The sequence below is a fragment of the Sceloporus occidentalis genome, unplaced genomic scaffold (genome assembly GCF_023333645.1).
Source record: "Sceloporus occidentalis isolate IW3139 unplaced genomic scaffold, rSceOcc1.0.p SCAF_2, whole genome shotgun sequence".
Classification (NCBI taxonomy): Eukaryota; Metazoa; Chordata; class Lepidosauria; order Squamata; family Phrynosomatidae; genus Sceloporus; species Sceloporus occidentalis.
In genome coordinates this window covers 243,632,789-243,647,428 of record NW_028316982.1, presented here as the reverse complement: position 1 = coordinate 243,647,428, position 14,640 = coordinate 243,632,789, and the positions used below count along the sequence as shown (strand labels likewise).

The 14,640-nt window shown below is 40.2% G+C and overlaps 1 protein-coding gene across 2 annotated transcripts in view; it reads left to right on the top strand.

The window, feature by feature from the left end:
* The window catches only part of LOC149319899 (microtubule-associated tumor suppressor candidate 2-like), a 440,967-nt gene extending 426,327 nt beyond the window's left edge, over positions 1 to 14,640 (top strand). The window contains exons 13-15 of one of the 2 annotated variants that reach the window (XM_089512562.1): positions 2,709 to 2,828; positions 4,748 to 4,845; positions 9,281 to 14,640. In XM_089512562.1, coding sequence (XP_089368688.1) covers positions 2,709 to 2,828; positions 4,748 to 4,845; positions 9,281 to 9,497 — 435 coding nt within the window. In that variant the 3' untranslated portion in view covers positions 9,498 to 14,640. Of the gene's footprint in view, positions 1 to 2,708; positions 2,829 to 4,747; positions 4,846 to 6,380; positions 7,071 to 9,280 lie in introns of those variants that run through there. The other variant, XM_089512563.1, reaches the window with a different exon arrangement.

Sequence of the window (14,640 nt, the reverse complement as noted above, 5' to 3'; positions counted from 1 at the left end):
ATTGAAGCATTGATGAATAGAATCATAGAATCATAAAGTTGGAAGAGACCACAAGGGCCATCCAGTCCAATCCTCTGCCATACAGGAATACACAGTGAAAACACTCAGAACAGATGGCCATCCAGCCTCTGTTTAAAAACCTCCAAAGAAGGAGACTCCACCACACTCCAGGTGGGTGTGTTCCACTGTCAAATAGTTCTTACTGTAAGGAAGTTCATCTTAATGTTGAGGTGGAATCTCTTTTCATGTAAATAGTTATGTACCATCTAGGAGTATGCATGGCTGGAATCCTAGAACAGTTCTATTAAATCAGTTGGTGAGTGATGAATCAACACATTAGTAAATCCAACTGATTAAATTGTTTTATTTTAGTTAAGACTAACAGTAGGAATTAGGATCTTGTGAAATGGTTAGAGTGATAGAACTCTGTTTACAAAAGCATGAACTGAATAGGTCTATTGTACAGCAGCCAGAAAAAGTACTGCTGGTCCAAGGACGCTTCCCCATGTGTGACGCCAGCAGAATTCTGTCCCTAATGTATTATTTATGATTATTTACAGACCACTTAGATCTTCAATTTCAGACTACTTTAGTATCCTGTGGTCAAACAACTAAAGCCTTTTGAAGCGACCTTCATTTGGTCAGTTGCCAAAGTAAAGCATAAATTAAGTAAAGCGTAAAATAAAGCTTTCCCCTTCAAATTGCTTGCAAGTGACAGAGGTTCTGATACTTTTCTAGCTAACTCTCAAAACTATTCAAGAAGGAAAAGCAAATTAAGTATACTTGCAGAATTATCTATGCCTTTGCATTATTTTATTCTTCTGTCCTTTTTAATCAATGTTTCTAAAGCTTGAACCTACTTAATTCTGTTGGGAGGGAAATCCAACAAGACGAATCTGTCTTGCTACAGTTTTCCATCTGGTTCACAGAGACCCTGGATGCCTCTCCCTGAGGTCCTGACAGGGTTTAGATAGGTCTCAAAGTATTGACTAGATGGGTCTTTGTTTTGTGAAGTTGAAGGCTTTCATAGCTGGCATCCATAGTTTTTTGTGGGTTTTTTAGGCTATGTGGCCATGTTCTAGAAGAATTTCTTCCTGACATTTTGCCAGCATCTGTGGCTGGCATCTTCAGAAAATGCTTTTTCCAAGCAAGCATTCTCTGAAGATGCCAGTCACAGATACTGGTGAAATGTCAGGAAGAAACTCTTCTAGAACATGGCCACATAGTCCTGTGTGAGCCTGGGAATGCAGGAACTATTTGCATGTGTATTGTTCTGTTGCTGATGGCAGGCCTCAGGCTTGGTTTTCTTCCTCCATCCTTTCTCCACCAGCACTTCAGAAGAAGAGCACTCCTTCTTCTTCAACATTTCCAGAAACTTGTTTAAGCCCTTTTTTCCTGGAGTGAATAGATGTAAAGAGTAGCGATGGAAAGAATATTCAAAAATATTCATATCATAGATCAAAAATTAAAAGGGGGGGGGGGTCTGTGTGTCAATGAAACCCTGATAAGGAGAATCCTGGAGAGATGAGAATCTTTGCACTTTGGGACCTACTTTGTTCTAAAATCATAAAAATGGTTCAGTCAATGGGATTTAGAAATGTTTTGATTCACTAGATAACAATTGATTAAATGGGTTTATTTTAATTGGGACTAACTACTAGGATTCAAGCTAGCATCATCTGAACAGAAGACAAGATATTCTCTGTTTCTTGGAGTCTCCTTCCTTGGAGGTCTTTAAACAGAAGCTGGATGGCCATCTGTCGGGAATGCTTTGATTTAGATTTCCTGCATGGCAGGGGGTTGGCCAGGATGGCCCTTGCAGTCTCTTCCAACTGTATGATTCTATAATTCTATCATTCAATGATTCTGCTTGCTATTATGCTAAAAAATGAGCATTTTATTTTATTTTATTTTATTTTATTTTATTTTACTTTATTTAATTTGCAGCACTCTGTTAGTGATACACACACATGTAAGGGTGATTTATACACGTGGATGTCTTTTGGGTGGATTTGTCTTGCCTTTTGGATGCCACTCAGAACGTCCCCCATGGCAGCTGCCTATCCTTAAAGAGGGGGCAGTAATGGTGGCTGCATACAAGTGGGGAAGGGAGAGGGCAAGGCAATTGAAATGATGGAGATATAACCACTCGGAGGCCTGAGGGGAAGGAGAAGGAGGATGCACACTATCTGTGAGTGTATCCTCATTTCTTCCCACCTCCAAGCTGAGATCAGCTCCTTTTTTTTCCAGTTTGGTCATCTAAACTGCTTCCCACCTCCCTCCCATCTCCACAGGTAAGCAACAAAAATGATTCTTGCCAGGAATTGACAGCTGCTATGGCAGAAGGAAGACAGAGGACTTTATCAATGACCAAAAGTGACAGGAGCATAGCGGGATGCTCCGTCACTGTTGTGCAATTGCACGATAGTGACAGAAGCATCCCACTATGTTCCTGTTATTTTTGGCTGTGTGAAAAAGTGTTATACTCTGCCTGCTTGATGTAGCATTTTGGCCAGTAAGTTCTGAAGTGTCAATAGTCCTCTTTGAACACTGCATTTTTCAGATACTTTTTCACAGTGGGGTGGTGGTGGTTAAAATTAATCATTCTTGCTTATTGAAACACAATTAACAAAAATTAATTGTGTTAATTTACCTCCCTAGAAGGTAAATCCATCACTTCTGGGTCTTATCACTCTTCTTCCTCTTAGATTGCACTGGCTCCGTACCAGCATTTAGAGGAAGACATGATTAGCCTAAAGCAAGTTTTAGAAATGAAGAATCAACTCATTCATCAACAGGAAAAGAGGATCATGGAGCTGGAAAAGCTGGTGAGCTCTCTTTTTTGTTCTTTTTGTTTATTTGTTTGTGCTTATAAAACAACATGGAAGGTGCAGGACATAATAGTTGACATTATAGTTTGTGTATACATTAGAGTAGAGATGGAGAGACATATTTGCTGTTATTGGTTTCCTGGTTGAAAAATGTGCTTCTCGATAAATGGGAAACCCAATCAGAAAAAATTATACAGTGCTATTCACACTTCCTTTATAAAAAATAGATTGTGTGCAAAAATATTCACAAATACTTTGTTTACAAAAATTTACTGTTTCTAGATAGCCACGTGGTATTTGTGTGCAAGATGGCAGCAAATTGTGTTTTCTTTTGTGGGGGAGGGGGAAGGCCCTCCGTCCATCTTACACACATACACACACAAAAATCCCTATGTGACTGCCTGGTAATTGTGTTTTCTTTGTAAAAGCCCATGTTTCTGAAGGAAAACTGTGTGTATTTCTGCACAGAATAATTTCTCCAAATATTTTTGGATGTATTGAATACTGGATGAGGGCTGCACAGAAATATTTCTTTTCTCTGCAGCAGGGCGAAAACTTACAAAAGTATTCATCCTAATATGTCCCTATATTAGATGTAGTTTTAGCGTGGTGTAATGATTTGAGGGTTCAAATCCTGGCCTAACCATGGAAATCCACAAGCTGACCTTGAGCAAGTCACTCTCTCTCAGCCTCAGAGAATGGCACTAGCAAACTCCTTCTGAAAGACTTTGCCAAGAAAACCCTATGATAGGTTCTCCTTAGGGTTGCCATAAGTCGGAAACAACTTATAGGCACACAACAACAAATATTAGATGCAGATCCTAGGATACCAATATTTTCCTTAACCTAATATCTTCTGGATGTGTTGGACTACAATCCCAAGCTTAAGTTAAAGCCAAGAGTTTAACTTTGTCCTGGAAATGGCCTGAGAGCTTGTACAACTGACAGAGCCCTGGCATAAAAAGGACAAACCACTCAGTCCAAGGCCCCTTTTCAGGATACTCCATTACAACCCTTTCTCCCAAATGGATGTCAGCATTCTACAGCCATGGCGTACATGTTGGGCTGTTTGTGAATTTTCTTACCTTTTTAAAGCTTTTCACCGTAAAATAGTTTTTCTGTACTTCTGCTAACCTTAGGAATCACACCCTCACCTCACTGTTTGCTGCTATCTTCCTCTTATGTACAGATGGTGCCACTTTGGCTACACCAGAATGAACACATAGGGAATGTATGTAGAGAGGTCTTGTAGCACCTTTGAGACTAACTGAAAGAAAGAAGGTGGCAGCATGACGTCAGATCTGAGGAAGTAGACTGAAGTCTACGAAAGCTTGTGCTGCCAACTTCTTTCTTTCAGTTAAGTCTCAAAGATGCTACAAGACCTCTCTACATACTGTAACAAATTTAGACAAGCAGCAACTTGGCTTTTGTAAAACCAGACCTATCTACACATAAATTCTTTCCACATTGGCAGTCTTCCATTAAAAAGGCGGCTTAATTTCCTCCATTAAGAGATCTACCCTCAAATCTGTGTAGTCCAACAGGATGATGTCAACACATGTTACCAATTGAGGCAGAAAAACAAACGCTGTCATTTCCAGCCTACCCACCCTCTAAAAGCAATGTACAGAGTACCTAAGGCCAGCCAGGTTATTCTGGCACATGAGGGAGAAGGTAGCACAAACATCTCTCCCTCTCCCTGGTATTATAAATGGCATTGTGATCAATTAAAAAACTAACAATTCCCTGCCAAGATCTGCTTGGCACCCAAGAGTTGCTACCTGAAGCAGCCATGTCACTCTAAGGGTAGGACCTTTCCTGGCTGGACACACTTCTGCTTGAACAAATAGATGAGATGGCCTTTTAGAAAATTGTCCTACGCTGTAAATATCTAACTGTCCCTTCTATTGCTGCAGGCTGAAAAGAACTTAATATTGGAAGAAAAGATTCAGGTGCTTCAACAGCAAAATGAAGAGCTCAAAGTCCGGATTGATCAGAATACCGTAGTGACCAGGTCTGTCTAAATAGTTGGTCCCAAGCTTCAAATTACAAGCATATATGAGCTATCTTAAAACCTTTTTCTTAGCTGTATTACTAATACCTTTTATCAGAACTTGGAAATGCTACTTTTTTGAACTATAACTCCCATAATGTCCCAGCCAACATGACCACTGAGAGTTATAGTTAGTTACAAAATAGTGATTTTTATTTAGACACAAAGCATTGAAAGGAACATGGCATTCCTGTAACTCACTGAGACTTTGTATACAATAGTAGCTCAGGCTGCAATTCATATGCATACTTACAAAGAAGCATGGATGGACAAAACATCCATGTCCATTTCATGTGAACTTTTCATGTGAATTTCATGTGAATTTTTAAATGTGTTTTTGTTTGCGAGCTGCCTTGGGGTCCTTCTTAAAGAAAGGCAGCATAGAAATTAATTAATTAATTAATTAATTAATTAAAATTCACAATTTCAGTTTGGATTCGGTTTGCATTTTCCCTTGAAAGATGCATTTTTATACATATCTCCCTCTAAAATATAGATTTGGGAGCACATTTTTGAGCCAAGAAGGGTGTTGAAATGTTGAAAGCTTTCTTTATTTTAATCTGTGAAAAGTGTTAAATTCACTTAAATATGCAAGATGAATGAAAATGTCCAGCATCTCATATTTAGAGGATTGTGCTAAAGAAAACTGAACTGAGAAGTGTTTGATTCAAAGCAAGATCACCATGGACTCATTTATTTCTTACTTGGGCTTAGTTAAACTAGTAATTTAATTAAATTTATTGGGTTCAACTTCCTTTGGTAAATAATATTACTAGTCTCCCATATAGCTGGGATGAAGAAGATCCTGGGAGCAAAACACCCAGCAGCCCTAGCTGAGCAATCCAGCACTATCTGGAAAACATGTTTCTCATCTTTGTCTTACAGGATTGTAAGGTTTCTTATGAAAATGTACACCAAGTGCTTCAGGCAGCAGCTAAGGAGGCAATTATCTGTATGCTTTTCTGGGGATAAACTCCATTGAACACAATAGAACTAACTTGGAGTGCGCACATGTAGGCTGGCATACTGATAGTGGCATGCACCAGCATAAGTCCAATATACCCCTGCATATGTCTTTGGTGGGGGTCATTGTAGAGGTTGGTATTCTCTTCCTCCTTCCCCATCTTGGGCTCACTGTTAAGCCACTGCAGCCTTCCTCCACCACCCACAAACACTCAGTAGTTGGTGGAGTGGGAAGGATCCAAGAAGTGTCTGGCTGTATCCCCATAACCAGATGCAGAATGATTACATCATCCATTCTGGTTTCCAGAGGATCGGATCTCAACACATTATGACATTGGTCTTCATCTGGTGATGAGGACATCTGAATGTATCCTCTGGTCTCCATTAGCGATTGAAAGACCTGGGTGAATCTGGGGGGGTTGAACACTCCACAGTACAGGATCTCATCTGTTGTGCTGTAAAGTCTTGGTGTGTTTGTATTAATCTTCTGCTGTTTACATAGAGCCCTCCATAAACAAAGCTTTCCTCCTTAGGAGTTGTCAACAGTACTCTGACTGCAGATCAGTGCTGACTTGAAGTTTATTTTGCAAGCAGTTCATCATCAACACCTATGCTGGAAACCTCTGGGTATTGGGGTAGAAATAACTGAAACCTTTTGTTTTTATGTTTTAATCTATATCACTTTGCAGAGGGACAGTTCCCTGCAAAACACGAGCACGATACACTGTATATGGGCACAGGAATGCCATGTTTAAGACCACCATGGGTACCACATCAATGTGGAGGTTAAGCTTAGCTTATCTTGGCATTCTCACTTTGTCTTTACTTCTTCTGCATTCATTCCAGGGGTACTTCTGACCATTTTGTTGCTGTGAAAATCTTGTGCAAATCTACTGCATGTTCATATTGGTTTGTTGCAACACATTCCATGGTGGTCTGTATAAGATTGCAGAAATAACCATGAACAATCCATGTAGGTGGGGAGAAACAAAATAGGTTATATGGGAAGGTAATCTGTTGTGGTTACAAACAAAACAAAAAACCACCCAGAATCTTGCGAGGGCACACATTCATTGTGACATGAGCTTTCATAACCTAATACTCACTTTGCTTGATGCTCCAATTAGAAAATACTGTGTATTAATTTAGGAGGAAAGCAAACTAAATATTAGCTCATAAATCCCTCATGAATAGCATAATAAGCCAAAGATGCAGTTCTGCAAATACATATATCTGTAGTAGGTAAATGCACACTCCAATGATGCAAATCTGCCAATAGGAAGTATCACGTCAATGCAGTCTTTGTTTCCTCTTGTGCTTACTGTTGGCCCGCCACAATTGCTGAACTTGGTGATATCTGAGGATCCTGATTACATCTCTGCCTCCACTCAATCTCTTGTCTGTCTCAGCAAGAGCTGGTTCCCAAAGAGCCACCCCTATGACTGAGGAGCATTTGTTGGCTCCCTTCCAGTACCCAGATAGTGTTCTATGACTCTTTCTCAGGCTTTAAAAGCCATCTCCACTGTAACTTGAACTGTCCTTTAGCTTTTATTGGCATCAGCATCTGATGACACAGCAAAAAGACAACCCTGACCCCTGTATGCAGGAGGAAAAGGCTGCTATTTTGCTTCTGCTCATCAAAGTAAATTGTCTTTGGGCACATGCTGGTATTGCCAAACAATAACAAAAGATGAGACCCTTGCTAGAAAGCCATCTTGCAATTGCCTGCAGCTTCACCATATAACTCCAGTTCTCACACTTCAGAAAACAGATCATTTGGTGATTGTTTCTACAGAGCAAATGCTGTCCAGGAGGCATTTAACACCCTGTAGAGCCTGCATATTGCATTGGATGCAAAAGTGCTGGACTCTGTGCATCCCTCCTTATGCCATTAGAACATTGGTCTTTCTGGCTTTTAAACATTATAAGTGTGTGTCATTGGCTCCTTGATCCTAGAAACATCTATTGTCATTGGCAGGGTCTCTCCAGGGTCTCTTGACAGTCTGTACTTCCAGAGACCTTTTAAAGTAGAGATATTAAAATTTGAGGCAAGCCTAAATACTCTAAGGGCCCCAGATCCCATCTGATCCTGGTTAGTACTTGGATTGGAGACCACCAAGGAATACCAGGTGCTGTAGGCTATTATTTCAGAGGAAGAAACTGGCAAAGCCACCTTTTTCATAGAGTCACCATAATTCAACAGGTGACTTGAAGGCACATACACACAGACACACTGAACCTTGATATTGCTTGCATGCAAATCATGTGCTCTACAATTGAACTGTGGCCCCTCTTTTAAGAAATGACAAGGTAGTCTGCACATACACTCTTGGGCTTACATTTGACAATGGCTTGAGCTTGGTTCACTTGTGCACACCCATTGCAAAGTTACTTTACATCTAGATATTTTACAGTTGATGTTGGGAAGTTAAAATGTGTTAAGTTACTTTAGTGAAGGGGAGAACATTGGTCACAATTCCTTATCATTTACTTAGCTATGTAACCATCTTAGTTACATTAGCTACAGAGTGTCTCCTATCCCAGCACTCCTGCCCCCATTTACTAGAAAGCATCCACTGTGAATAACAGGAGTCTGTTCCCCTAGTGATCCACAAGCAGCTGACTGACATTTTTACCCCCTCCCATGAGCAATCTCTGGTGTGACAGTCAGAAGCAAGGCCCCTGTTGCAATCCACACTTGTGCAGAGATTTCTTGTACGGGGGAAGAGAAACTTCAATCAGATGCTTCTCAATTGACAGGAGAGTACACCCCCATCTGTTGCTGCAGATACTGCCCAGTAAATAGGTCTGGGAGATTTTCATGGTTCCTAAGTATTTCCTAAACTAGTGGATGCATAAGGATTATGAGTATGAATCAGTCACAAATGCATAATTCTAGGTGAGTTCTTGTCATTGTGAATTCTGGCCATTGTAGAGGGTATTTACAATGAATTTTTTTTATCTGAAGTGGTTTGTTAGTAATGGCTTATTCATACATATCAGAATACAGAAATGCAAAAATGATCAAGTGATGATCATGCATGGATGGACCAGCCCAAATATGAGTAAGATAGGACCTCTTGCCTTCCAGATGCTGTTGGATTTTTACTCCCACCATCCCTAACTATTCACCTCACAAAGCAAGGCTGATCTAGAAGTTAGAGTCTAACAGCATCTGGAAGGTCACATCAGAAATTTATTTTAAACAGCCATCATACTGATTTCTTGTGGGGAAAATATCTGTATTTTATCTTGGGTGAAGATAGTAGCAAGCAGACAAGGGGTGAGGTGGGGATGAACTGGTCAGAAATCCAAAACATGCTGGTCAAAAGTTTTCAGATAGAAACTGCTTACAAAGTAGATGCAGCAACATGATGGGAACATACTGTTACAAAAAAGTCCAGACCTGATGGTGCCTTGTTTTCTTCTCCAGACAGTTATCTGAAGAAAATGCTAATCTTCAGGAGTATGTTGAAAAGGAAACCAAGGAAAAGAAGAGGCTGAGTAGGACTAATGAAGAGCTGCTGTGGAAACTTCAGACATCAGAACCCATGAGTCCTGTTAAACTATCTCCAACCTCTCCAACCCACATTTATCGCTCTTCATCAGGACCTCCTACCCCTGCAAAAGTGAGCATAGTGCCAAGATGACCAGGCCAGGACAGCTGATTCAGATGACATATCCCTGACAATTTCCCCGTCTGCTGAATGTTATCAACCAAGAAAGTATTAACCACAGTAGAAATAGATACCTGAAAACTTTTACTGTATCAATCTACTCTCTAGCTGTATATGGCTAGGTGGGCTAATCTTGTAGTTCTAGCATCAGAAGCTCCTAGGAATGACATGCTGATGCCATAGAATATCATAATCCAGTGTCGTCCAATGAACTAGAGCCAAAAGTAAAGGAAAACTCTTATGACTACTTACTGTTCACTCTGAATGAACCTCTTTTTGCTGCAGTATTTCAGGTTAGTTGCCAAGTTCATATTTTGAATAGCTGTGTGTATGTGTTTGTGGCTCTAGTAGGTATGGATGGTGCATCCATGCACATAAGGTGGGGTACTTGTAAGGCAGGAATACACACCTCTGTATATGTAGCAGAATCTCTTCTGAATTGCATTTTTATATGAATTGATTCTACAAGAAGTGCTGATATATTTTCATGACGGTCAGCAATTTTCTAACATGTGCCTAAGAATTATACTGAAATGAAATAATTTTTTTGTTAATGCTTCCCAGGAATATTTCTACCCAAACTAGAAGTTACACAAAAGTAGAAGCACCTTCCAAATGACCACCACGTGGTATATTTTCTAAAGCAAAATACCAGCGACTTTTAAATTCTTAACTAGTTACTGCCTTCAAAAACAATTGCTTTTCTAACCAATGCTAGACAGACACAGTCACTCATCCTGTAGGACAATTTTAAAACTCTTAGCATTGTTTTGAGTACAGAAGAGACAAAGGAAGCCGCCTCATTTCAGTTTGTCAAGGTATCTCCATTTTTAGCCCATCCATGGGTGACATTTTTGAAGCTTCCTGGATTGATAACAAGGCAATATGTGTGTCAGTGAAAATTTATAGGATGGAGTCCTCTTGCACAAGATACTTCTTTTGCCGCAATGGCCATGAACCGCAAGATGAAAGGGTGAACCTACAATTAATATACTTGTGATGTTTCATTCAAAATTTAAGGTATTTTGGATGTTTTTCATCAACATATTGCGCTGTTTTACATAACACAAGGCCCAGTTCTATTGAAAGATTTATTGGTTTTTCATCCACCAGGAGGGCTCAGCTGTACCATCAGCCCAAGCAGTAAGGGGGCACTAATGATGTTCTCTAGATTCTCTTGTGATGTTCCCAAGGATTAGGATTGCATGCACTATCAGCATCCTCCTCAATGCTGCCCAGCTTTGTAGAAAGCAGTTATCAGATCAAGAATTAAGATTATCTCAGGCTGTTCGTGCTCATAGAGTAGCAATCACATGAACTTAATCAGCCTCACAGAAAACGTTTGAGCAGTTTTACTACTGAGCAAAACACTGGAATTAACAACCCCGTCTTCTTTACAACCATCTCAAGACTGCTACCTAGTGTATATTTAGTACCAGCACCACATAGGACCTTAGGGCTGCTAGAAATAGGCTGGTTTCCTAGAGAGTAGTGTAGCAGTCAGTTTAGTGTTAGACCTTGAGAAGGTTCTTAAACATATGCTAGACAGATGAAGAGGATAGAGCCAATGTCCCTTATTGTCTTTGATGTGATAGAAGGTGGGTTCCAGCATGTGTGTCAGATATTTTAGACTTAGCTTGTGAAAGCGTTGAATGTAGCGTTGGACAGTTGTGAAGCACGAATCTTAAGCAAATGAAAAGTTGTTTTTAGATATCCATGTGATACTTCAATTCTTGGTTGGTGGCAAGGGCTCCACCCATTTGAAAAGTGTAGTCTTGTACAGCCACCACTTGAGTACCTTCAATCAAGGCAGTTCAAAGTGCCAAAGCCACCCTAAGGAGAGGAGAAGGAATTAGTGATAGTCCTCTCAGTGAAATGTGTAGAGATATTTTTCTTGGGCCACACAGACACCTAGTTAAGTTAGTCTACTTGGTGTCTGGCTATTTGACTTGCCTATGATGTAGGTCTAAGGCACAAGCTGCAGTTCAAGAGATAGCCAGTGCTGGTTAATTGCCACAAGTTTGTGGCCCAGTTCCATGATGTACAAAGTAACAAGGTTAATTTTTTTTCCTTTTTTTTAGGGAAATTTATTTTTATAGTTGCCTTGCATGATACTGTGATACTGAGTACATCATCTTAGATTAGCTCATGCCATGTTTATAACTATCACAAACAACATGACTGGGTCTTGCATAAGGACCAGTAAAAAGCAAGAATACGATAATTATGGCAATGATCCACTGGTATAACTTTAGCCACTTTCCATACTGCAATTGCCGAAGACCCAAGTGACATCACGATACACTTGTTTTGTAGTTCTGTTACAATTTTGTACAATGTTAGCTCATGTAAACAGTGTTACCACAATGTTGATAAATTTGGATTACCTTTTGTTGTTTTGCAAGTTCTGTATCACTCATCACTTAGAGGCTAGTGATGGAAAGTGGGTGGGAAGGTGGGTGGGTCCAGGTTGTCCATTAGCTTTTCTGTTTATGCTGCTTCTTCCACCTGCCATCTACCACTTCCATGTGCAATAAATTGATTCCAGCCATAATTGGGGATGTTGGTTGTAGGGAACTGCTTGTAACAGGTAAAGGAAATGTGTGACCTTCTGAAGCTTGGACTGCAACTCTTTCCCCCCTCCCCAACACACACACACACACACAAAATTGGGCATGTTGGCTAAAGCTGATGGAAGCTTGTGGGGGCGGGGTTGGAGGGCCCCATGTTCTCCATCCTTGGATTGTAAGTTCTCCTTCATCTACTGGTGCCCTGGTGGTGCAGTGGTTAAATGCCTGTACTGCAGCCACTCACTAAAAACCATAAGGTTGCGAGTTCAAGACCAGCAAAAGGGCTCAAGCTTGACTCAGCCTTGCATCCTTCCGAGGTCGCTAAAATGAGTACCCAGATTGTTGGGGGCAAATTAGCTTAAAGTTGTAAACTGCTTAGACACTGCTTAGGCAGTGTGAAGCGGTATATAAATGAAGCTTGTTTGTTTACTGTCATCTCAAGGACATGGCAGACTGCTATATACCCCCTCACTCATTTATTTTTTACTGCTTCAGTATCTCCGCTTCCAAAATGGTGAGTCTCGGGTCTATGTTTTGTTGTTGTTTGTTTTTAATAGCACACTATAGAAGCTACTCACTTATTCAGCCCTTAAAATGTATAAGCTATAGTGGACAAAATGTACTACGTGTACCATTTGGCTGTGTACATAAATGTACAGTCTGCCATAATTGATATTCAAAGAATAGCCAGCTCTATGGTTTGGTCTATTATGTCTCAAGCAATGGCCCTACTCTCCAATACTACATAACAAGCCATTACTGAAACTCAGGCAACTTTATAAAGCTGCTGCTGTTTATTATGTCAGAGATCTGCTGTTCAAAGGAGGGAGGGAGGAACACTCTCAATGGGCATGCCTATGCCCTTTGGCCTCCCAAAGCAGCACTTTTAATTTCTATCCATGTAACTACTTCTTTTATACTAAAGATGGTGAAGATACAACATGTACGATCGCGATCAATCAGGGATCTCAGCATTGCATTGCAGAGTAGCAAGTCTGTTTTTGTTTTGTTTTTTAAAGCCAGGCCATCATTTCTCTTGCTTGTTTCCTGTTGACAAAAGTAGGAAATTGGACTGTGTGATGCCAGGAGAACTATGGTATGTCCCTAAGGTTCAGACAGCTATCTTCATCTTAATGAGGCTTCTTTACTTAAAGGGCTGTTGCCATAATGCTTTGTCTCCCATTGAGAAGAATGGTATTACTGTGGAATTGTGAGAAACTACATTCAGAAGTGATAATCAACTCAGTCAACAGAATTAAAGCTGGCTTCAGGGAAGCTATTGAAAATTGTACTGTTAATGGCATACAGCCCAATAGGTCCACAGCACACACATTATTAAAATCTAGATTCAGACGTTTGTGACTGCTGTGTAAATCCATGATACGTAAAAATAAATCCTTGGTTCTGTTAGGCATCATGTTGATCATCCAAATTTCAGGTGTGTATCCTGTTTGGCTATACCAGCTGAAGAGTTTCAGTGGCTGGAGCACAAAGAGGAGGAAGACAATTCAGGGAAGTTCTGGCCAGTCCCAGATCTGCTCTTGGACTGGTTATGGTGGCTGTACAATATTCTTTTGGAAACTTCCTCCAAAACTAGTGATAGCAAGACAGAGGGGGAAAAATTCCCTTGTCCCTTCCATCAACTGAGGTTGAATAATAAGAACTACTCTAGACCTAACTTTTTGCCCCAAAGAGCTGTTAACATAGGAAAGGCCTTGAAATCAAATGTTTGACTAATCGGTATCTTAGGATGCAAGGGTTGGAAGCACGATTCACTAGTTCTTCTCACCACTTTCAGCTTTTGTTCATAAACCAATGTTGCATTCTCATCTCTGTCACCAAATCTCTCTGAGACATGTGAGGGTATAACCTTGGACTGCAGAAAGATATGAGAAATGATTGGGTATTCCCATAGAGGGTTGGACTGGATGGCCGTTGTGGTCTCTTCCAACTCTATGAGTCTATGAGTGAATTGTGTGTTCCCAAACTCACTCCAGATTTGCCTCAAAAGTCCTCAAAATTATTTCCAGGTGATTTCCAATGTCAAGGTCCTGCTCCCTTAGGAATCTCTAAGTAGATGCTAAACCGCTCCCTAAAGAAGTTAATGACTGGAGGAAAAGATAGAAACTAGCATACTTCCTGTTTGCTACATTTGAAATATGTCAGATACATCACATTTCTCACTAATAAACAGCAGGGGCTGAATGGCAAAGATCTCTTTTGCATTAAATACAAATAACCCAAATCAGGTATTTTTTTCTTTTCTTTTTTAATCTCTGCACTGATTGCAATTGTGTCCCATGGACACCTGGTGGATCCTTATGTAAAGTTTCCCCCATCCCATATGCAGGAAGAGTTTGTGGTCTGACTTGATACATGGCTATTTGAATTACAGCAAAAAATGTTTGTATTATTTCAGTTGCTGTGTACAGGTGTGTGTAATATATATTCATGACAATAAATACATGCTCCAGCATTAGTATCTCTAGCATGTGTCAGTGTTCTTGTGTTTCAAGAAGTAACTGGATTCCAACAAATTGGGTCTA